This window comes from Ursus americanus, chromosome 32, assembly GCF_024610735.1.
Source record: "Ursus americanus isolate L20-20 chromosome 32, mUrsAme1.1.p, whole genome shotgun sequence".
In the NCBI taxonomy this organism is placed as follows: Eukaryota; Metazoa; Chordata; class Mammalia; order Carnivora; family Ursidae; genus Ursus; species Ursus americanus.
Window position 1 is genome coordinate 33,882,628 of NC_142158.1, and position 24,863 is coordinate 33,907,490.

Below are 24,863 nucleotides of genomic sequence, written 5' to 3' on the forward strand. Positions count from 1 at the left end.
AGTTTGAACAGAGGAACATATCACATGGATAGCAGGCTAGCAAGAATGAACATACGGGGGTATTTCCATTTCTATATAAAATTACAGAAAAGTCTATTTTGTCACAGATTCAAAAACTATAACCATTGTTGTAACACAGTAATTAGAGATTTATTAATTCTTTTTTTAAATGCACCTTTCTTTTTTAATTTAAATTCCATTAGCTAACATATAGTACATCAGTAATTTTTGATGTAGTGTTCAATGATTCATTAGTTGCATATAACACCCAGTGCTCATCACATCACACACCCTCTTTAATGTCCATCACCCAGTTACCCCTTCCCCCTACCCACCTCCCTTTCCACAACCCTCAGTTTGTTTCCCAGAGTCAAGAGTCTCTCATGGTTTGTCTCACTCTCTGATTTCTTGCCATTCAGTTTTCCCTCCCTTCCCCCATGATCCTTTGTGCTGTTTGTTATCTTCCACATATGAGTGAAACCATATGATAATTGTCTTTCTCTGATTGACTCATTTCACTTAGCATAATAACCTCCAGTTCCATCCATGTCAATGTAAATGGTAGGTATTCATCCTTTCTGATGGCTGAGTAATACTCCATTGAGGGATTTATTCATTCAGTAACCCTTTAGTACGGCAGCAAGCTAGATTCAGGAAGTACAGAGATGAATATAACATAGCTGGGAAGACAGACATGTAAGCATGTAATTGTGACAGTGCTGTAGGAGTTACACAGACACACCTAACTACGAGATTCAGAGCTACTCAGACTGAGGGGTGCAGGGGAAAGTATCACAGTGATGATATTTTGAGTAGGATCTAAAAAAAATAGATAAAATTTCACCAGGTGGGATGGTAGGAGATAGAAGGAAAGTGGCTCCAGGGGGAGGAGGCAGGGCAAGAAGAGAGCAGTTACTGAGTCAGTAAGACCAGAGCACAAGGACCTGTGTGATGCAGAACACATCTTGGTAAGATTGAGCCACTCTTTTATAGGATAGCAATTTGTAGGAGGGCTGTTTATCCACTCTTCATTCTCTGGACATCAGAATGTGTTTGGAATTGCCATTTGGTATCTTTTAGATTCAGATCTCTATAACTATACCTTATTGGGTTAAGTCATTTATGTCTTTATAAAGATTATAAAAGTGATTGATTACGAATAACTAAACCTAAACTAATACCCTAGGAAATAAAACTTACATTGAGTTATTATGTTAACATGACGTGATATAAAATCAATTCAGTCCTCTCCGAGTATTCACCATGTGTCCTGCATGAAGAAATTACTGTAAACCATCAGCTTAGGGTAGCATGGTCTATGTTCATCCCCTCTTTCTTCATCTTGACTTTGCTCTATTGTCACCACACTCTTCTATGTTCTATATGGATCCATGTTTGAATGGTCACTTTCTTTAGTCTGAACACTGATATCCAATGTAAAGAGCTCCCAGGTTCTAATAGCAACTGTTCCTGATTAAGTCTCATTAACCACCTTTAATGTAGGCTGTGTTGCTCTGGTATTTACAGCAACATGCCAGTCATTTTCATTGGCCTAAGAGTGATGCCTCTCTTGCAGCCCTGTAGTTTGCAGATCTCCCTCAGAGATAGCCCTCTATGGATCTTTGTCCTGTTGCTTTGTCCAGGTGCCCCACTTCTCTCTGCTTATGGGTTTCTTTTTTCTGTCTTACTATGAACGAATCTCCATGTGACCTAATTCTTGGTCTCTGGTGGTTTGTTACCTTCACTACATGTCCAGTAAGTTCAGCACTCTCAGGGAAAGTCCCCTTACTCTCTTGGTCCCGAGTCCAAATATCAAGGGAAGAAATTCGTTGGTTTTGCTTTGGTCATGTGCTCCTTTATGGACTGATCAATGAACTATTGCTGCAGAGATGGGTTCACAGCAGGAACCACACGTATGGAGCTAGAGTGGGGTCATTTCTTAGAAGGGGATATTGTTCTTAGAAGATGAGCGTATTTCCAACTAGAATTACAGTGTCAGATGTTACCTCAAAACAGTGCTATCATCTAGGACAAGGGTTTACGAATATAATTAAGAAAGTCAAGGTCTCCACTGGGAGAAATTATAACCATGATATTAAATGGATACATAAGGCTGGAGTTGTGTTCTTACCTTTAGGGTTATTACATGTTATCATACTACTTTGCTTGGCAATTTGGTGATTTTAATTTCTTGCCATGACTTTAGTTTTTCCAACAATTGTTCAGGTTTCTGTTGGTTACTTTGTTAGGATGCTAAAACAGAGTGGATCTGATCCTGAAGGACCCAATGAATTTTATAAAGAACTCCTTGTTGAATAATTTTTAAAAGTGCTAGGAAGTCTCATGCTCTTCGCTGCTTTGGATTAAAAATCCCTAAAACAGCTGTGAAAATGAAACTATTATATAGACAGAATAACATATTAATCTAGTTTCTACCACAAATATTTTATTTGGGTAACTGGATAATAGATAATCATAGAATACTCAAGGCAAATAGGCTGGAAATCTTGAAGTTCAACTACCTTATTTTATAGCTGGGGAAACTCAGGTCTGAAGATCAGGTCAGGCAGCCAGTTGGGGACAGATCTTAGTGGGGTCAGATAAGGTCAGGCCTTATCTCAGGTCTTCTAAATCCCACTACAATATCATGCTCTTTCATTTCCTCTCACCGCCTTCATTGGATGAATTAACCAGTTGCCAAATAGCAACTTGACGGATGGGCCCAAGTCAAATATATTTTTGTAAGAAAAGAAAAACTTCTCACTGTAGATATTGTCAGGTGCCTGTCAGACTCTGCAGTGAGAGATTTGGAGCAGATAAATTCTGCCCAGAAACACTGGGTTCCTCGTCAAGAGGAAGAAGAGACAGATGGCTTTAGCATGAGAACCCTGTCAGAGCCTGGGTAAGGGAGAAAGGGGTCCCAGATAAACGAGGGGTTTGAAAATAGAATCCAAACACAAATGAAAGAGAACAAGTAAAATACAAACCCACAACTATACAGAAGAAGGAATGAGAAAATGGGTATAGAAACATATATAGATGAAAAAATTTAAATAAGAGAATAATATATAGTTATGATAATAACCTTCAAAATATCGTTAAAATTGACAAGATTGTAAAAAAAATACAAATTTACAAAATTTTCTCAGAAAAGGTAGAAAAACCTGAATATACTAATAATCAGGATAAGAAAAATTAGAAGTTTTTAAATTATGGCCTCAGCAAAGGACCTGGGCTTGGATGATATTTTTAGTAAATCCTTTAAAAATTTCACGTTTTATTCCATTTCAGAACAAAGAAAAAGAAGATATATTTTCCTCTTTATTTTAAGGGAATAGCATTATTTTGTTATAAACAGACAACATAGTAACTTAGTAAAAGAAAGAAAACTACAGATTGACCCTACTTATCAATAAAAATGTAACTAAATGCAAGCAAGAAGAAATCATTATAACATTTAAAAAATAACATGCAAAAAAAGTAATAATTTGCCTTGACCAAGGAGAAATGCATGGGCGAATATAAGAAGGATATGGTGTTAAGAAATCTCATCACAACAATAAGTAAAAGGCTTTTCCTTAGGCTATCATATTATTACCTTGATAAATGCTAAAAAGGCATTTTATAAAAATTCAGCATTTGTATTTGACTTTTAGAAGTTGAAGCAGAAGAATATTTTAATATGATAGTAAATATGAACTTCAGACATCAACATTTTACTTACTGGTAAATAACTAGACACATTAAAGTCAGAAATAAGATAAAGATGTCTGCTATCACCACTATTATTTGGCATTGTTGTGGAAGATGTAGCAATGTATTGTAAAAACCATAAATAAAAGATACAACTACTGGAAAGGAGGGACAAAAATCATCATTACTCTCAGGCAGTGTAATTGTCTAACTAAAAACACAAATGAATCAACTGAAAAGCTATTAGACTTAACGGGACAGTTTGGGAAGGTGGCTGGTCACAAAATAAATATATAAAAAAAATTAATGGAGCATTCTTGTAAAATAAAAAGTAAAAAATCCCATTCACTATAGCAATAAAAATAAAACTAAGAAATAATTTTTAAAATACCTATTAGAAGAAAACTATAAAACTTTCTTAGAGGCTTAAAAGTAGGATAGAATAAATGGAGAGTTAAACCACATTCCCAGTGTAAAGATTCAATATTGTAAAGATGTCAGTAGTCTCTAAATCGATAAATTGAATGCAAGTCTAATTGAAATTCCAACTATATTTTCTGTTCTAATTGGATAGTAGAGGGATCTTAGATCATCTAGAACAGTAAATGGACAAGAATAACCAAGAAAGCTTTGAAAAGGAAAAAGAATAATGGGAAACAAGCATCACCAGATTTGTAAACCATTATCAAATGACAATAATTTAATCAGTGTGGAACTGGCTCAGAGTAGATAAACGGATCAATGAGGCAAAATGAAAGGCCTCAGATTAGGCTCTACTATCTATAATAGCTGAGTCTATAATAAGATTCACATTTCAGATCAATGGTGGAAAAATAGATTAGTCAATAAACATAGTTGGGATAGCTGGATAACTTTAGGAAAAAGTAAGGATTTTATCTCACTTTAAACTCCAAAGTAAATTCTAGATTAATTAAGCTATAAAAGAAAAAAAAAGGAATATATTGATACTATTGGGGTAGCTAAGATTTTCTTAATCATAATACCAGAATCCAAAACCAAGGCAGATAGTTGGACTGGATGAAGTTTTGAAACTTCTACATGTCAAAGCACCGTTAATAAGGCACAAAAGAGGATAGATATGTGGGCTGGGAATGACAGCATTCCATTTAAGCTGGAGACACTGGCAGTCCTTTTAAATATATATATATATCACAAATCTAAAATCTTTGTATACTTTGTTTTAACTATTCTATATGTATGAATTTCTTCTAAGAACATATCGAGAGATACATATCAAGATTTATATGCAAACATGTTTCATCTAGCACTATTTATAATACTGAAAAATTGAAACGTCTTAAATGTACAAAGGGTTGAATGGACAAGGATGCATCAACATGATGGAATACTATGCCACCATTAAAAACTTCTCCAATACTATTTAATGACAGTAAAATGCTCACAATATACTGTTAAGAAGGAGAGGTTTAAAATAACATAAGTGAGTGTGTGTATATCTCTATCTATATAGATACAGATATGTGTGTATGTATATGCGTGTGTGTATCTACATATATGTAATACGTAGATAGATAACTTTTAATGTAGGTGGGTCTACAATCCCTTACTCAAAACATTTGGGGCCAGATATGTTTCAGAAATCAGAATATTCCAGCTTTTAGAAAGGCAATATTTCATGTATTATGTAATATACTGCAGTTAAGATTATTAGTATTCATAGAGATAGGAATAAATAAAGTCTATAAATAGCCTCATAACCAGTCAGGTCAGTTTTTGCCACTGCAATGATTTTGTGCAAAATTTTCAGTTTTCAGAACATTTCAAATTTTAAAATGAGGGTAAGTGACTGTGGATTGTGCATATTAAAAAGATGAGAATGAAAATCTAGGGAGGGTTATTCATGAATTTCATTTTCTTCCTTATACTCTCCTATATTTTCCAGTGCTTTCACTGAGCATATATTACTTATTTAGGGGGGTGCCTGGGTGGCTCAGTCAGTTAAGTGTCTGCCTTTGGCTCAGGTCATGATCCCAGGGTCCTGGGGTCAAGCCCCACATCAGGCTCCTTGCTCAGTGGGGAGCCTGCTTCTCCCTCTGCCTGCTGCTCTTCCTGCTTGTGCTTTTTCTGATAAATAAATAAATAAATAAATAAATAAAATCTTTTTAAAAAATTACTTATTTATATATAAGTTTAAAAAAAACAGGAGAAGTGAAAGAAACACAAGCCTGATTTTGGAAAGAAATGGAAAGGCCACTGAATTCTTATTAAAGTTCTCAAATACGAACAAACAAAACGCCCAAACCACCAAAGTGTAATTATACTTTTTTTACCTGCAGCAACACTTCCTACAACACCCTTCTTCTTTTGAGAGTTCCTCTCGTGATGTTGTGGCATCTTTCCCCCACATCTCTAGAAATTTAGACTTGTACTGCCTTTTAAATCTTTATTTATTTATTTTATTTATTTGAGAGAGAGAACAAGTAGGCAGAGTGGCAGGTAGAGGCAGAGGAAGAAGCAGACTCCCCACTGAGCAGAGAGCCCGATGCGGGGCTCAATCCCAGGACCCTGAGATCATGACCTGAGCTGAAGGCAGCTGCTTAACTGACTGAGCCACCCAGGCGTTCCTAGACTTATACTGCCTTTTTTCTCACTGGCCCCTGCCCTTTGAGACCTTTCTCCTCTGAAGGGCAAAGCTTCCTCACTTTTCCAGTGTCAATCAATCTAGTTGTTCCAGACCATTCAGAAAATTTATGAAATATTTATTGACCTATGTTAAAAATGAGGAAAGATTGCAAGTCAATAACTTAAACTTCTACCTTAAAAAACTAGGAAAAGAAAAACAAATCAAACCCAAAGCGAACAAAAAAAAAAAAAACCAATAAACATTTCAGTGAAAAAAAAATGAAATGGAGAATAGAAAACAACAAAGAGTCAACAAATCAAAAGTATCTTCTTTGAAAAGATCAACAAATATCTAACAACCACTAGTTAAAAAAATTAGAATGTTAGTAATATACTGAGCCTCACTCCATAAGCCCCCCTACTTCCCAAGACTGTGAAATATGCAAAGAGGTTAATTAAAATTATCCTTTTGTAAAGATCAGAAAATATAATTTGATGATCAATAACTTGCCCAAAGTCATAAAAAAGTGAACATTTGATGACAAGGGAAATGAAGAGTAGTACAGGGAAATTCACTCCCAGAACTTGTTAGACAAACCATGGAAGTGAATCCCAAGGATTATGAAAGAAATAGAACCTTAAATGAGAAAAGGGAAATTCTCCATAATGGATAATGTATGCCATTACTTCATAGTAAGAAAAAAAAAAGAAAAGAAAAAGAAAAGAAAGAAAGAAAAGAAAAGAGAAAAGAAAGGGAAAGAAAGAAAAAAAAAGAAAATTGACAAATCTTTAGTTCGACCAAGAGTAAAGGAGAGAAGACTAAGATTACTAAAATCAGGAACAACAGGGGGAACATCACTATTGACCTAACAAAAATTAAAAAAACATCATGAGTGAATACTATGAATGATTATGCCAATAAATTAGGTAACCTGGATGAAGTGGGCAAATTATTAGCAAGAGACAAGTACTGGAAGTGACTCAAGAAGATATAGAAAACCTGAATAGAACTATAAGAAATAAAGATACTGAGGAGGAGGGAAGATGGCAGAAGAGTAGGGGACCCTCTTTTCATGTGATCCCTTGAATTCACCTAGATATCTATCAAATCATTCTGAACACCTGTAAATTGAACCTGAAATCTAAGAAAAGAATTGCTGCAGTTCATAAATAGAAAAGCAACCACTTTCTGCAAGGTAGAAGGTGCAGAGAAGTGAATCCAAGGCAATATATTGGAGGATGAACCGCGGGGGAAGGGAGCCTCCATAAGTCAGCATCAGAAAGTGATACAGCAGCTGAGCAGAAAATCAGAACTTCTAGAAGTCTGCTCCTGTGAGAGACGTCCCTGCCTGAAAGGTGCTCAGGTGGCAAAGCGGGGCAGACTCCTAGGTGGGACAATGTGGTCTCAAGGATCCTTGGGGTCACAGAAAGAGAAGGGATGCCTGAGTGTGGCGGCATTTCCAAGCGCTGGAGCCAGGAAGCCAGCTACAACCAGCAAGACTCAGAGTGGCCTTTCAGCTCCATTTGCCATAAACCATGAACCAAGGCAGGATTCGGGACCACTCTCCAGCAGGGACCCGGCCAGTGGCAGAACCTCTGTGAGACCCTGTTCCTTTCCCAGGAAGAGGGGTGTGGATGAGCGCACAATCTGGTGATCATTCCAAGAGTGGGGCCCAGCAAGCGGTGGAGCCATGGTGAGATACCCCCTTCCCAAAAGTGATTGACTGTTTTTCCCTGAGGGTGCACTGAAGAGTGGGGGCCGCAGTCGTTCAGCTCTGGAGCTGGAGATTGGTATGCTGCCTATTATTATTATTTTTTAATCCTTTAAAGCGGTGTGAAAAGCCTTCAGGGAACAAAAGCCACATAGAACAACCCAAAGCAGTTTACACTGAGCTGTCCCCCTAGCAAGGGGTGGTGTGACTCCACCCAGGCAAAGATACCTGAGAATCAGTGCAACCGCCCCTCCCCCAGAAGACCAGCTGAAACATCAGGCTCATACAAAGTTTATGGATCACACAGAACTGAAAAACTCCTGCTAGGGGAAAAAGGTATATAGAATTAGAGGTTTTATCTTAAGATTCTTTAGTCTTTCAGTTTTGAATATTCTTTTTCTTTTTTTTCCCTTTTTCCCTTTTCAACTAGCTTCCTATTGTATCAACTCTTTCTTTAAGTCTTTTTAAAATTTTCATTTTTACATTTATATTTTATAGATATGTTCTTCATTTTTGGCTTCCTTTCACTGTATTCAATTCTATTTTTTTAATAATATTTTTTTATTATGTTAGTCACCATACAGTACATACCTAGTTTTTGATGTAAAGTTCTATGATTCATTACTTGCGTATAACACCCAGTGCACCATGCAATACGTGCCCTCCTTAATACCCATCATCAGCCTATCCCATTCCCCCACCCCCCTCCCCTCTAAAGCCCTGAGTTTGTTTCTCAGAGTCCATAGTCTCTCATGGTTCATTCCCCCTTCTGTTTACTCCCCCTTCATTCTTCCCTTCCTTCTCCTACTGATCTTTCTACTTCTTATGTTCCATAAATGAGTGAAACCATATGATAATTGTCTTTCTCTGCTTGACTTATTTCACTTAGCATTATCTCCTCCAGTGCCAACCATGTTGCAGCAAATGTTGAGAAATCGTTCTTTTTGATGGCTGAGTAATATTCCATTGTATATATGGACCACATCTTCTTAATCCAGTCATCTGTCGAAGGGCAGCTCGGCTCCTTCCACGATTTAGCTATTGTGGACAATGCTGCTATGAACATTGGGGTGCATGTGGCCCTTCTCCACTATGTCTGTATCTTTGGGGTAAATACCCAATAGTGCAATTGCTGCATCATAGGGTAGCTCAATTTTTAACTTTTTAAGGGACCTCCACACTGTTTTCCAAAGTGGCTGTACCAACTTGCATTCCCACCAACAATGTAGGAGGGATCCCCTTTCTCCTCATCCTCTCCAACATTTGTTTCCTGCCTTGTCAATTTTTGCCATTCTAACTGGTGTAAGGTGGTATCTCAATGTGGTTTTGATTTGGATTTCCCTGATGGCTAATGATTTTGAACATTTTTCATGTGTCTGTTAGCCATTTGTATGTCTTCATTGGAAAAGTGTCTGTTCATATCTTCTTCCCATTTTTTGATTTGTTTATTTGTTTCTTCTGTATTGAGTTTGAGATCTTGGATACCAGTCTTTTATCTGTAGTGTCATTTGCAAATATCTTCTCCCATTCTGTGGGCTGCCTCTTAGTCTATTTTTGTATATATATATGTTTTTATTTCTTTATAATTTAGGGATCTAGTGTCTGTTAGATTATATTCTCTCTTCTCCCCCTCCCTTTCTTTCTTTTTTCATTTCTGATCTCTTCAGATTGTCTAGTGTATACTTCACTGTGGTTGTGGTTGATATTTTTTATTTTGTTTTCTCTGTTATCTATTCTTCTGTGGACAAAATGACTAGAAGGAGAAATTCACTACAAAAGAAAGAACCAGAGGTAATACTCTCTTCCATAGATTTAATCAATATGGGTATAAGTAAAATGTTGGACATATAATTTAGAATAACAATTATAAAGATACTAGCTGGGCTTGAAAAAAGCACAAAAGACACTAGAGAATCCCTTAGTGCAGAATTAAAAGAACTAAAATCTAATCCAGCCAAAATTAAAAATGCTTTAACTGAGATGCAGTCTAAAATGGACACTCTAATGGCTAGAGTAAACGAGGAAGAAGAGAAAGTCAGTGACATAAAAGAAAAAATTATGGAAAGTAAGGAAGCTGAGGAAAAGAGAGAAAAACAACTAATGGATCATGAGGGGAGGCTTCGAGAAATCAGCGATGCCATAAAGCAAAACAATATTAGAATAATTGTGGTCCCAGAGGAAGAAGAAAGAGAGAGGGGGACAGAAGGTATATTTGAACAAATCATAGTTGAGAAGTTCCTTACTCTGGGGAAATAAACAGGCATGCAAGTCAAAGAGGCACAGAGAACCCTCCTCAAATTTAAAAAAAAAAAAAGAAATAGATCAACACCCTGACATATAAGAGTGAAGCTTGCAAATTTCAGAGATAAAGAAAAAACCCTGAAAGCAGCTTGAGACAAGAGATCCTTAATCTACAAGGGTAGAAACATTAGATTGACAGCAGACCTATCCACCGAGACCTGACAGGCAAGAAAAGACTGGCATGATATATTCAGGGTACTAAATTAGAAAAACATGCAGCCAAGAATACTTTATCCAGCAAGGCTGTCATTCAGAATGGAAGGAGAGATGAAAAGCTTCCAGGATAAACAGAAACTAAAAGAATATGTGATTACTAAAACAGCCCTGTAAAGAATATTAAAGGCGATCCTGTAAGTGAAGAGACAGCCCAAAAGTAACATAGACCAGAAAGGAAAAAAGACAATATAAAGAGAACAGTGAGTTTACAGGTAATACAATGGCACTAATTTCATATCTTTCAGTAGTTGCTCTGAATGTAAATGGGCTAAATGCTCCAATCAAAAGACACAGGGTATCAGATTGGATTAAAAAGCAAGACCCATCCATATGCTGTCTACAAGAGACTCATTTTAGACCCAAAGACAGCTCCAGATTGAAAGTGAGGCGGTGAGAACCATTTATCATGCTAATAGACATCAAAAGAAAGCTGGAGTAGCAATCCTCATCTCAGACAAAATGAATTTTAAACCACAGATGAAGGGATGAAGAAGGACACTCTATCATACTTTAAGAGTTTTTCCAACAAGAAGATCTAATAATTATAAATATTTATATTCCTAACTTGGGAGCAGCCAGTTATATAAACCAAAATTAAAGAAACACATTGATAATACAGTAATAGTAGGGGACTTTAGCACCTCACTTTACAGCAATGGACAGATTGTCTAATCAGAAAATCAACAAGGAAACAAAGGCTTTTAATGATACACTGGGCCAGATGGACTTCACAGATACATACAGAGCACTCCATCCTAAAGCAACAGAATACACATTCTTTTCGAGTTCACTGGAACATTCCCCAGAATAGATCACATACTGAGTCACAAAACAGGTCTCAACCAGTAGCAAAAAATTGGGATTATTCCCTGCATATTTTCAGACCACAGTGCTTTGAAACTTGAACTCAATCACAAGAGGAAATTTGGAAGGAACTCAAATACTTGGAGGATAAAGATCTTCCTACTAAAGAATGAATGAGTCAACCAGGAAATTAAAGAAGAATTTAAAAAATTCATGGAAACAAATGAAATGAAAACACAACTCTCCAAAACCATTGGGATACAGCAAAGGTGGTCCTAAGAGGGAAGTACATAGCAATACAAGCCTTTCTCAAGCAACCTGAAAAGTCTCAAGTACACAAGGTAACCTTACACCTAAAGGAGTGGGAGAAAGAACAGCAATAAAGCTCAAACCAAGCAGGAGAAGAGAAATAATAAAGATTAGAGCAGCAATCAATGAAATAAAAACCAAAAGAAGAGTATCAACGAAACTGGAAGCTAGTTCTTTGAAAGAATTAATAAGATCGATAAACCCCTAGCCAGACTTACCAAAAGATACGAGAAAGGACCCAAATTAATAAAATCATGAATGAAAGAAGAGAGATCACAACCAACACCAAAGAAATACAGACAATTTTAAGAACATATTATGAGCAACTACATGCCAACAAATTAGGCAATCTGGAAGAAATGGATACATACATTCCTAGAAACTCATAAACTATCAAAACTGAAACAGGAAGAAATAGAATACCTGAACAGACCCATAACCAGTAATGAAATTGAAGCAGTAATCAAAAATCTCCCAACAAACAAGAGTCCATGGCCAGATGGCTTCCCAGCGGAATTCTATCAAACATTTAAAGAAGAACTAATATCTATTATTCTGAAGCTGTTTCAAAAAATAGAAACAGACGGAAAACTTTCAAACTCATTCTATGAGGCCAGCATTACCTTGATCCCAAAACCAGACAAAGACCCCACCAAAAAGAATTATGGACCAATATCCCTGATGAACATGGATGCCAAAATTCTCACCAAGATACTAGCCAATAAGATTCAACAGTACATTAAAAGGATTACTCACCATGACCAAGTGGGATTTATTCCTGGGCTGGAAGGGTGGTTCAACATTCACAAATCAATCGATGTGATATATCACATTAATAAAAGAAAGGACAAGAATGATATGATCCTCTCAATTGATGCAGAAAAAAGCATTTGACAACATACAGCATCCTTTCTTAATTAAAACTCTCTACAGTGTAGGGATAGAGGGGACATACCTCAATATCATAAAAGCCATATATGAAATGCTCCAGTAAATATCATTCTCAATGGGGAAAAAACTGAGAGCTTTTCCCCTGCCCACTCTCACCACTGTTGTTCAGCATAGTACTAGAAGGCCTAGCCTCAGCAATCAGAAAACAAAAAGAAATAAAAGGCATTCAAATTAGCAAAGAAGTCAAACTCTCACTCTTCACAGATGACATGATAGTTTATGTGGAAAACGCAAAGGACTCCACCCTAAAATTGCTAGCACTCATACAGGAGTTCAACAAAATGGCAGGATATAAAATCAATGCATGAAAATCAGTTGCATTTCTATACACTAACTATGTGACAGAAGAAAGAGAAATTAAGGAGTCGATCCCATTTACAATCGCACCAAAAACTCTAAGATACCTAGGAATAAACGTAATCAAAGAGGTAAAGGATCTGTACTCTAAAAACTACAGAACACTTATTAAGGAACTTGAGGAAGACACAAAGAAATGGGAAAACATACCATGCTCATGGGTTGGATGAATAAATAGTGTTCAAATGTCTGTGCTACCCAGACCAATCTATACATTCAATGCCATCCCTATCGAAAAGCCATCAACATTTTTCACAGAGCTGCAACAAATAATCCTAAAATTTGTGTGGAACAAGAAAAAGACCCTGAATAGCCAGAGGAATGTTGCAAAGAAAACCAAAGCTGGTGGCATCACAATGCCAGACTTCAAGCTTTATTACAAAGCTGTAATCATCAAGACAGCATGGTACTGCCACAAAAACAGACACATAGATCAGTGGAACAGAATAGAGAGCCCAGAAATGGGCCCTAAACTCTATGTTCAACTAATCTTCGACAAAGTAGGAAAGAATATCCAATGGAAAAAGGACAGTCTCTTCAACAAATGGTGTTGGGAAAATTAGACAGCCACATGTAGAAGAATGAAACTGGACCATTTTCTTTCACCAAACACAAAGAAAAACTCAAAATGGATGAAAGACCTAAATGTGAGACAGAAATCCATCAACATTCCAGAGGAGAACACAGGCAGCAACCTCTGACCTTGGACACAGCAACTTATTGGTAGATGCATCTTCAAAGGCAAGGGAAACAAAAGCAAAAATGAATTATTGAGGCTTCATCAAGATAAAAAGAAAACAGTCAACATAACTAAAAGGCAACCTACGGAATGGGAGAAGATACTTGCAAATGACATATCTGAAAAAGAGCTAGTATCCAAGATCTATAAAGAACTTATCTAGCTCAACACCCAAAAGACAAATAATCCAGTTAAGAAATGGGCAGAAGACATGAATAGACATTTTTCCAAAGAAGACAAAACCATGATAAGATGCCACTTCACACCTGTTAGAATGGCTAAAACTAACAACACAGGAAACAACAAATGTTGGCAAGGATGAGGGAGAAGGGGAACACTCTTACACTGTTGGTGGGAATCCAATCTGGCATAGCCAGTCTGGAAAACAGTATGGAGATTCCTCAAGAAGTTAAAAATAGAGCTACCTTATGACCCAACAATTGCACTACAGATATTTACCCCAAAGATACAAATGTAATGATCTGAAGGGGCACATGCACCCCAGTGTTTATAGCAGCAATGTCCACAATAGACAAACTATGGAAAGAGCCCAGATGTCCATCGACAGATAAATGGGTAAAGAAGATGTGGTATATATATAGAATGGAATATTACTCAACCATCACAAAGGATGAATACCTACCATTTACATTGATATGGATAGAACTGGAGGGTATTATGTTGAGTCAATGAGAGAAAGACAATTTTCATATGGTTTCACTCATATATGCAATATAAGAAACAGCACAGAGGAGGATAGGGAAGGGGAGGGAAAACTAAATGGGAAGTCATTAGAAAGGGAGATAAACTATGAGAGACTCTTAACTGTAGGAAATAAACTGAGGGTTGCCGTAGAGGTGGGCAGGGGGATGGGGTAATTGGGTGATGGGCATTAAGGAGGGCACATGATGTGATGAGCACTGGGTGTTATATGCAACTGATGAATTACTGAACTCTACATCTGAAACAATGATGTACTATATGTTGGCTAACTGAATTCAAATTAAAAAAAAAATAAAGAGACTTGTTTCTCTGGAAAAAAAAAAAAAAGAAGAAGTAGTAAAGATACTGACTTAGTAACCAAAAACTTCCACAAAGGAAATACCAGGGCCAGATGGCTTCATTGGTGAATTCTACCAAACATTTAAAGAATTACACCAATTCTTCACAAACTTTTCCAAAAAATAAGAGGAGGGAACACTTCTTGACTCATTGTATGAGACCAGCATTACCCTGATAACAAGTCCAGAAAAATACCACAAGAAAAGAAAACCAGTATCCCTTATGAATAGAGAAGCAAAAATCTTCAAACTACTATCAAACTAAATTCATCACCATATAAAAAGAAGGATTATACACTATAACCAAGTGGATTTATCCCAAGAGTGTAAGGTTGGTTACATATGAAAATTAATCAATATAATACACCGTATTAACAGAATAAGGGACAAAAACCACAGACTTATCTGAATAAGGGCAGAAAAAAATCCACACAATGGGATAACTACCTCACTCCACTAAGATAGCTATAATGAAAAAGATGGGCAATAGCAAATGTTGGCAAAGATGTGGAAAAACTAGAAGTTTTATGCACGGCTGATGGGAATGTAAAATGGGGCAGCTGCTTTGCAAAACAGTCTGGCAGTTCCTCAAAAGCTTAAACATAAAGTTACCATATGATCTAGTAGTTCTACTCCTAAGTATATACCAAAGTGAATTGAATACTTGTCCATACGAATACTTACACATAAATGTTCATAGCATTCATGTTCATTATTCATACTAGCCAAAAAGTAGAAGCAACCCAAATGCCCATCAAGTGATGAATGGGTACACAAACCATAAAGAGGAATGAAGTTGTGATCCATGCCACTCCATGGATGAAACTTGACAGGATTAGGCTAGTAAAAGAGGACAGAACAAAAGGTCACATATTATATGATTCCATTTTATGAAAATGTCAAGAAAAGAGACAGAAAGTAGATTAGTGGTTACTGTGGTGGGATGGGACAATGCGGAGTGACCACTAATGAGTGTGGGGTTTTCCTTGAGGGTGATGAGAATGTTCTGGAAGTGGTAGTTCCACAACATTATGAATATACTAAAAAACATTGAATTATATGCTTTAAAATGGTAGGGATTATATCTCAGTTTTAAAAGTTTAAGAAAAGAGTTATTGAGCATCTACTGAGTGCCACCTACTGTCTAGGTGCTGGTGAGCCCCAGGATCTAAGTCCTCCTTTCCCTGGGGCTCACAGTCTAGCGTGGGGTAAAACAGACAATAATCGAAAATCAAGTGAATATATAATATGCTAACAAGACAAGTACACAATGTGCTAAGAGAGAAGTAGCACAAGGGGTGGAGTGATGGGGAAGGTATGCTGTTTTACATGGATGGCCAGAGAAGCCTTGCTGAGAGGCAGAGGAAGACCTGCACTGTGAAGGACGTTAGGCAGTGCAGCTCTCAAGGAAACACCCTTCAGGCAGAGGGAACAGCAGTGAGGCTGGAGTGTGCCTGGGGAGCAGGCCTGTGCAGTTGGAAAAGAGTGAAGACACAGCGGGAGAGTGGTGAGATAAAGGGTGTGTGTGCGCGTGTGTAGAGTGTGGGTATGTGTGCAGAGAGTGTGTAGAGTGTGTACGTGTAGTATGTGTGGAGAGTGTATAGTGTGTGTATGTGTGTAGAATGTAGTGTAGTGTGTGTGTGTGTGTGTGTGAGAGAGAGAGAGAGAGAGAGAGAGCGCAGTGCAGGCTACTGTGTGTGGTTTTAGAGGCTGTAGCTAAGAACTCTGCACTGGATTTTGGATTTTGCTCTGAATGAGATGGGAAACCATCACATGGTTTTGGGTAGAGGGTGGGCATAATCTGATTTAGGGCTAATCCCTGTGTCTGCTGTGGGAAGAAGAGCAAGTAGGGGACAAGAGTGGAAGTGAGGTCACCAGTTAAGTTATTGCAAAAATCCAGGCAAAAGGTGATGGTCTCTTGGACCAGGGGATAGAAGTGGAGATGTGGAGGAGGGGGCAGATTCTGGGTATGTTCTGAAGGGATGCCTCTAAGTCTCGACCTCTTACATGGATCAATATTAGAAACTCAGGCCACCTCAACAGAAACCAGCTTTTCCTCTTAGTGAATTTCGGAAGAGTTGAGAGGAGAGAGGAGATACATTGTGGTTCACATTCACGTGTTAATACTGTTTTCCCTATCAAACCTTCCCCCATTGACCAACTGAACATTTGTGTGTTCTTTGAATGAAGGGCTTAGCATCTCTGAATGATCCAGCGGTTCCTCCATTGAAGTCCCACCCCCCTTCCTCCTCCTTTGGTAGGTTGTGTGGATTCTTCTTGGATGCCTCTGGGAGCAGGGCCTGGTTCCACTTGAGCCTATTACAATTCCTGATTCTCCAAGCAGTGCTCCTTTATCCTCTGTCAGACACCCTTGCAAAGTTTCTCCCTGTGACCCTGAGTTCATGAATAATCTCTAATATTGCACCCTACAAACCCTCACAGAATCTGTGCCCGTTAACTACACAGTGCCATTTAAATGATGTGTGTCCTGACAACTTCTCTGGTTCCTGACATACTTCCCTCTTAACCTCATAAATTTCTTCAGTCCCTTGTAGCCTCTTCCAGCAATTCCCTGACTAGCCTCATTGTCTGCCCCACCACAGTGGCCCCCTTGACTGAGGATCCAGGCTCATCCAGAGCAGGGCAAAAGCGTTCATTGCTTCACAGTGTCCCCAAGGACTTTCTTTCTCAGCGCTGAGATGATGCCCTAAAACTTGAAGAAATCAGGTCTACAAAAGTTAGCTTAAAAGTTAATTTCCAGGTCAACTAATCTTCAACAAAGCAGGAAAGAATACCCAATGAAAAAAAGACCATCTCTTCAACAAATGGTGTTGGAAAAATTGGACAGCCACATGTCCAAGACAAATGAAACTGGACCATACATAAAAACTCAAAAATGGTCGAAAGACCTAAATGTGAGATAGGAATCCATCAAAATTCTAAAGGAGAACACAAGAAGCAACCTCTCTGACCTCAGCTGCAGCAACTTCTTGCTAGACATGTCTCCAAAGGCAAGGGAAACAAAGGCAAAAATGAACTATTGGGATGCCATTGGGATAAAAAGCCTTTGCACAGCAAAGGAAACAGGCAGCAAAACTAAAAGGCAACCTACAGAATGGGAGAAGATATTTTCAAATGACATATCTGATACAGGGTTAGTATCCAAAATCTATAAAGAACTTAAAAAACTCAACACCCCAAACCCAAAAAATCCAGTCAAGAAATTGGCAGAAGACATGAACAAACATTTCTCCAAAGAAGACATACAAATGGCCAACAGACACATGAAAAGATGCTCACCATCACTCATCATCAGGGAAATACAAATCAAAAACCACAATAATATACCACCTCACACCTGTCAGAATGGCTAAAATTAACAACTCAGGAAACAAGAGATGTAGGTGAGGATGCAGAAAAAGGAGAACCCTCTTACACTGTTGATGGAATTGTAAACTGGTGTAGCCACTCTGGAAAACAGTATGGTGGTTTCTCAAAAAGTTAAAAATAGAACTACTCTATGACCCAGCAATTGCACTACTGGGTACTTATCCAAAAGATACAAAAATAGTGATTCAAAGGAGCACAGGCACCCCAATGTTTATAGCATCAGTGTCCACAGTAGTCAAACTATAGAAAGAGTCCAGATGTCCATTGACAGATGAATGGATAAAGAAGATGTGGTGTATATGTACAATGGAATATTACTCAACCACCAAAAAGAATGAAATCTTGCCATTTGCAATGATGTGGATGGAAATAAAGGGCTATGCTAAGTGAAATAAGTCAGTCAGAGAAGGAGAAATACCATATAACTTCACTTACATGTGGAATTTAAGAAATAAAACAGATGAACGTAGGTGAAGGGAAGGAAAAATAAAAGAAGATGAAAGCAGAGAGGGAGGCAAACCATAAGAGACTCTTAACTCCAGGAAACAAACTGAGGGTTGCTGGAGGGGAGAAGGGTGGGGGTTGGGGACGGGGGTAACTGGGTGATGGGCATTAAGGAGGGCACATGATGTAATGAGTACTGAGTGTTCTATGCAACTGTCAAATCACTAAATTCTACCCCTGAAACTAATAATACAGTATATGTTAACTAAGTCAAATTTAAATAAAAATTTTTAAGAGTTAATTTTCAGTTCCAGTTTCACAAGCAAGATTCATAGACATCTTTGTTTAGTGAGCTCATATGGCACAGTGCAAGTGGGTTCTCTGCCTGGGATGTCAGATTCACTAATGAGCTTAAATAGCGTATTCTCCCCCAAATTGTAATCACACTTCTGATCTTGCAGTGGCCTCCACTTTCTCTTCACACTCAGTTCCAAGTTGGTGATCTAGGAATAGTTACCACCGAATGCTGCCCTCCTGGGGCTGAATTGCCTTGAGTCCTATCTCAGAAAACGGACAGCCATGCAAACAAAACCAGAAGGGACAGAAAGCACTGCAAGCCTGACATCTTAAAGGAATAAAAACCCAATTACATTTTCATGGAAGAATCTGTGAAACCACCAAAGAAATATTCTAGTCACAACATAAGGCAAAACTCAAAAATCCTCTTTCCCTCTAAATACCTGTGATAGCATTGTAGCTGCCTCTCCCACCATCAGTCTTTCTCTTCACCTCCAAATACCCCCAAACTCTCTAAAAGCCCAGACTTGTCCCCTTTGTCTCTTTCCCTTTGCCCTCACCTTTCCACATGGTGCCTCTAATTTCTGCACCACCCATTTCTCTAATCAACACAACCATAGGCCACACCTGTTTGAATCATAAGGGGCCTTCTTAGGAAGCCATGGAGGGAGGGTGGCTATGGCCATTCAGAAATTGATTTTTTGTCCCAATTCTCTTATAAAATTTGTTTCATCATAGTGATCCCTCTCCTATGTTACAGAATGCAGAACTATCTCAATGGGGCAAGGACAAGAGGTACATGCTCGAAAGCTGATTCAGATGTCCATGCAGCAGGTAGGGAGTGAGACCAGCTAGTGCCAGTGCATCACTCTTCCCGTTAGCCCTCTGGCCATCAGGTCTACCTGGGACCACCACAGTGGTGGCTGAAGCATTCTGCCTGGGATGCTCCATCACCAGTTTTCCATTTTTTTTTAATGTATGCATAGTCAACCTTTGATTACCAATGAATTTTAAACCTCAAGCTGGTTTGCTCCTGATGTCCCCACAGAAAGCTTGTTTTATTTTCCATAGTATAAACTCTATCTTATTTTCACTAAGTATATATATATATATTTTCGTACAATGAGGCAGACACACTCCCTGGTTTCTAAGAATGCAGCTGTAGCTGGAATTTCGCAATCAATATTAATAGTGCTTAAGAAGTGACAGACCAAGACAGTTACATTCCAATTTTTGGTTAAAGTTGGACTTCTTTTTTTTTTTTATTAATGGGTAGTTTCAGACAAATAAGAAATATTTGAGGATGTTATGTTTAAGTATTGATAATGGTTTTTATTGAAAATTGCAAGCTGGATGGAATGCTGAGAAATGTTTTCCATCACACCTAATAAATACACAGAACATTAATTTTCTAGAGATGCTTGGTAGATAGTAATTTCAGCTGTGATAAGAAATCGCACCACTTATAAAAATAAAGTAAGATCTCCGTTTATTTTTAAGCTTTTGATCTCATAAGGTCTGTAGCAACTTTGGTGCAGCTTTTCCTTGGGAATTAATGACTAGAGAGGGTTAATGGGCTAAGTCTCTGCTTGGTCCATCAAATTTCCAAGTTAGTCATTAATTCCCAAGTGCCCGGAGCCTTTATCTTTATCACTTAATTATATTCAATAATATAGTGTATCTAATTTATATATATCAAGGCAGTTACATATAATTATTTTTACTCAGATCAAATGATTCACTCCATTGAGAGATTTGGCAGTTTAACTCTGAACCTTAAATAATTTCTTTAGTTTCCACAAATGAGAAACTTTTAAATTTCAATACTGCATTCATACTAACCTTCTTTGGAATATTAGCTTTTATAAGTTCCATGTTCTGTTTCTCAAGGTGGGATGAGTATTGATAATAATGACATTATGAGGGAATAAAAACCCCAATAATCTAGGAATAGGTGCAGCCACTGTGCCACGTGAGGGGCACCAGGTTTAGGATGAAGCTGACATTGTTGAACAAAATGGGGAACAAGTGAGTAACTGGATCCATGATGGCACCAACTAACTCAACTGTGAGGTCCATCCCTCTCTGTACACCCCGCTTGTCGAGGCCCACATGTCCCCTTTGCTGTTTAAGCCAGTCTGAGTTGTATTTTCTCTCACAAATAGAAGGCATAATACACAAACCATATATTTACTGTGCTCGATTTTTGTGGCTGTATTGATCTAATCTCGTTAATATAAGGGTATCAAAATGTTGATTAAGAACTATGTTCTTTAGAGCAGTGATGGTTCTGTGACGTATATATTGCTAAAGATAGTTTTATCAAGGATTAAAATAGTGCTTTGTAAGTTTTGTGGTTTGGGGACTATATGGGAAGAGTGATGACAGAGAGTAAGGTTTAGTATTCTGGTGGCCCAAGTCACCAAATGTATCGTCTCCAGCTTTCAGGAGATAATGTGCATCTCTCTTTGTAGTCATGGATGATTTGGTTTGGGGGTGAGTCAGTTCTGATTCACTTTAGGACGTGTTTTTACCAATTCCAAAATACCCATTCCCACCATTAGATGGTGCACGTGCCGTACTTACACAAGACTTCAAGTTTTAATTTCTGTTTTCTTCTGAACCAGAGATGGCAGAGTACAATCATTTTGAACCCACTTGATTCCAGTCTTACTAGTAGCAGAAGTGTTTATATTGCTGTATAATCATTTCATTAAAAACAGGTGCTCAAAACAGAGTATTTACATGCCCTAAGCAAAGGTTTTCTTTTTAATTATACATTTGGTTTTCTTAACATCATGGCAAAACAGTTACAAGAAATTAATATGAAATCATTTTTTGACTACAGGGTGGCTGGGTATTACTGCAAAATTGTCACCTTGGCCTAGAATTTATGGAAGAATTGCTAGAGACATTAATTACCACTGAAGCCAATGATGACTCTTTCCGAGTGTGGATAACTACTGAGCCCCACGATCGATTTCCAATTACATTGCTTCAGGTTTGTTGCTGTGACATAAGTGTCCTTTCCTCGAGAGTTATTTGAATAAAGATGGCATAGAGGCATTATTGAAAGATGAACATATGACAGGGCTTCTGACCCAACAGGGTCTGCAAGATCTTATACTACAACTGTCAAGATCTTGACTATAATCATCAGTATGATATTTCCACGGAAGAGTTCTAAGCCTCAGTCCTAATTTATGGGGTTTCAGCTCTGATTGATGGCATTAGTTTACACAGCGCTGAATTTCCGCTGACATTTTATGTACCGTAAGCACATTGTTGTCTGAGGTATTGTCATTTCCACTTTATCCCTTATATAATTTATAGAAACAAAACTACTGTTTGCTTTTTACAACAGACTTCTCTCAAATTCACTAATGAGCCACCACAAGGCGTACGTGCCGGTTTGAAAAGAACATTTGCCGGAATTAATCAAGACCTTCTGGATATCAGTAATTTACCCATGTGGAAGCCAATGCTTTATACTGTAGCATTTTTACACTCCACTGTGCAGGTAACTTCTGGACGCAGTTTGCACATTTAGGGGGATACTGATGATGCCCTGTTGTTTCTCTGCTGCACTATCTGCTCTCCTCGTCCTGCTTTTTTCCCTCCTTCATGGCACTTTGCCCCACCTGGCATAGTATATATTTGTCTGTGTACAAAAAGACTGTCTTTTTGTAACTGCTGAATCTCCTTCATCATAGCAGCATCTGGGGCATTGCCAGAGCTCAATAAATATTTGTGAGGTGAACAAGGATTATTTAGATAGGAATTTTGTTTTCAAAGTGACTATGCTGGCCAGGAATGGTATGCACACCATCTCATGTAATACTAACAACCACGTTTCTCAAGGTAGGATTATCACCGTTTTCAAAGTGAGGAAATTGATTGATGAGATGTCCACATGCATAAATAAGTGAACGAAGATAGTAGACTTTCCAGTAGACACTAAAGCAGGAGCAGCAACTATCTGCTAGAGGCTTTTCATAGATTATTTGACCAGTCTGACCCCAAAGCCTGTGATTTCCCTCAAAATCTCAGGAATTTATCCCTTGGACTGTCCTAAATAACAGTAGAACTTTGTTAAACTGGATGCAGGGACAACAGAGCCCCAGCCCACTATGGGTCCGTCCCCTCATCCCTTCAGTGTGTGAAAACGAATTAACGGCACCTCAGGAAAAATAAAATAAAATAAAAATGAGGAAGTTGAGGCTCAGAGAGGTTAAGTCCATAGGTGGTGGATCTAGGGGTCAAGCCTGGCACTCCTGCCTCACGCAGAAGTGTATTTTGAGCCCACCAGCGAAGGCGGTGCTGATACTGGGAGGGACAGTGGTTATCTGTCATTTCCAGGTTGTTGCAATTTGCTTTTACTATACACTTATATATTACTGTAATAATTTTATGGCTCCACAGCCACTCGTCTGTAGGATATTTTCATTTTGTTACTGCTTTGTTCTACATTTGATTTTATATTTTGTTCTGTATTTGAAAGCTGTATAAATTTAATATACTTGATTCACTCCTTGACTTCAGAGAGAGAGATGAACAGTCTCCTTTAACCCTTTCCACGTTTCCTCCGTCGCTGAGGCTGGAGTGAGGAATCACGTGGCTTGTGCCAGGAGCCTTGGTTTAGTTATGCACAGTGGCACACAAAGCTTCACCTCCTCTCTCCCCACCCTGCCCAAAAGTGGAGGGGAATTTTGTGCTCATCCCAGAACATCCTGGGCGTATTTACCCTCAGGTTCCTTGTCCCTGCCACTGTACCAGGATCCCTGCTGCCCAGCAGAGAGGGCTGCATAGACCAGACAATTGTGTATCTCCTGCGTTTTGGTCCCCTAACCCCGAGAGAGTTAAAATCAGGTTCAACACTTTGTGGGTGGTTATGTTTTACTGAGTCCGTCTGTGGCCTTTGGATTGTAAATTATAGCTTTCGAGTCACTGAAGCCTATTTCATCCACTCTTATCTGGGAATTGTTTGCTTTGCAAGGCCTTATCATCCTCTAATACAAATATTACTTTAACTCTGTTATTTAATTCCCAATTCACAAATAGTATATTTTATGATTCTGTTCCCAGGAGTGATGATTCAACTCTTCCACAGGGCTTATCATGGAGAGATGATTAGGGGTATTTTCCATATGGTCAGTGCGGCAACCTGTGTTTCTGTGGCCATTGTCCAAGTGCTACCCAGAAGGACAGCAACAGGGCCATGGGCCAGTCATGGGGCTAAGGTGTGCTTGCACTTGACATGGCATGTATTTGGGTTAAAACAGAAATAGTCTGCATCATGAGGGCCGTGAAGCTAGGAGGCTGAATGTCTCTTAAAATCCAGTCATAGTGAGCTGGAAAGAGCATCTCATTGAGGACCGGGAGGCTGGGACATTAGATTGGCAGTGAAATCAATTAGCTGTGTGAGGATTGTCAAGTTATGTCCCACTTGGGACCTCTGTTTCCCCATCTGTGTGTTTAGAGGCAGAAGGAGGTGAACCTTCAAGTTTTTTCCCATTTCTAAAACCCTGTTATCAAGTTCTATGACTACACAGGGAGCATAGATAATTTAAGCATGGTTTCCTCTGTCCTGTTGTCATCAGTAGCAGAAATATTTACTGTGCTAGTGCCTAAATATTTTCTTTCACTTGTTAGGATAGAGCTGGCTTGAGAGGAAAACACAGCATTCTTGAATGTAGTCCTGAGCCAGCAGCATCCACATGGCCCAGGAGCTTGTAAGAGATGAATCTCAGGCCCCACCCCAGACCTGTTGCATCAGAATCTGCATTGTAATAAGATGTCCCAGTGACTCCTGTGTGTATCCAAGTTTGAAGTGCAGCCACTACTAGGACTATTCTGGGTTTGATTGATTGTGACTTAAATTTCTCTAGTATTGGACATAATAGCCAAACACCTGATTTGTTAACTGATTGATTGATTGATTTCTCCAAATTTAACCTAGCTATCCCTTGCTCTATACAAATGTGA

At 38.4% G+C, this 24,863-nt stretch overlaps 1 protein-coding gene across 1 annotated transcript in view; it reads left to right on the forward strand.

Annotated features, from left to right (window-relative positions):
- DNAH8 (dynein axonemal heavy chain 8) overlaps positions 1–24,863 on the forward strand; it is a 377,771-nt gene that overhangs the window by 289,617 nt on the left and 63,291 nt on the right. Inside the window, exons 82-84 of the mRNA XM_045786311.2 lie at positions 19,639–19,712; positions 21,727–21,879; positions 22,243–22,398. Of these exons, the coding sequence (XP_045642267.2) occupies positions 19,639–19,712; positions 21,727–21,879; positions 22,243–22,398 (383 nt within the window). The remainder of the gene's footprint in view (positions 1–19,638; positions 19,713–21,726; positions 21,880–22,242; positions 22,399–24,863) is intronic.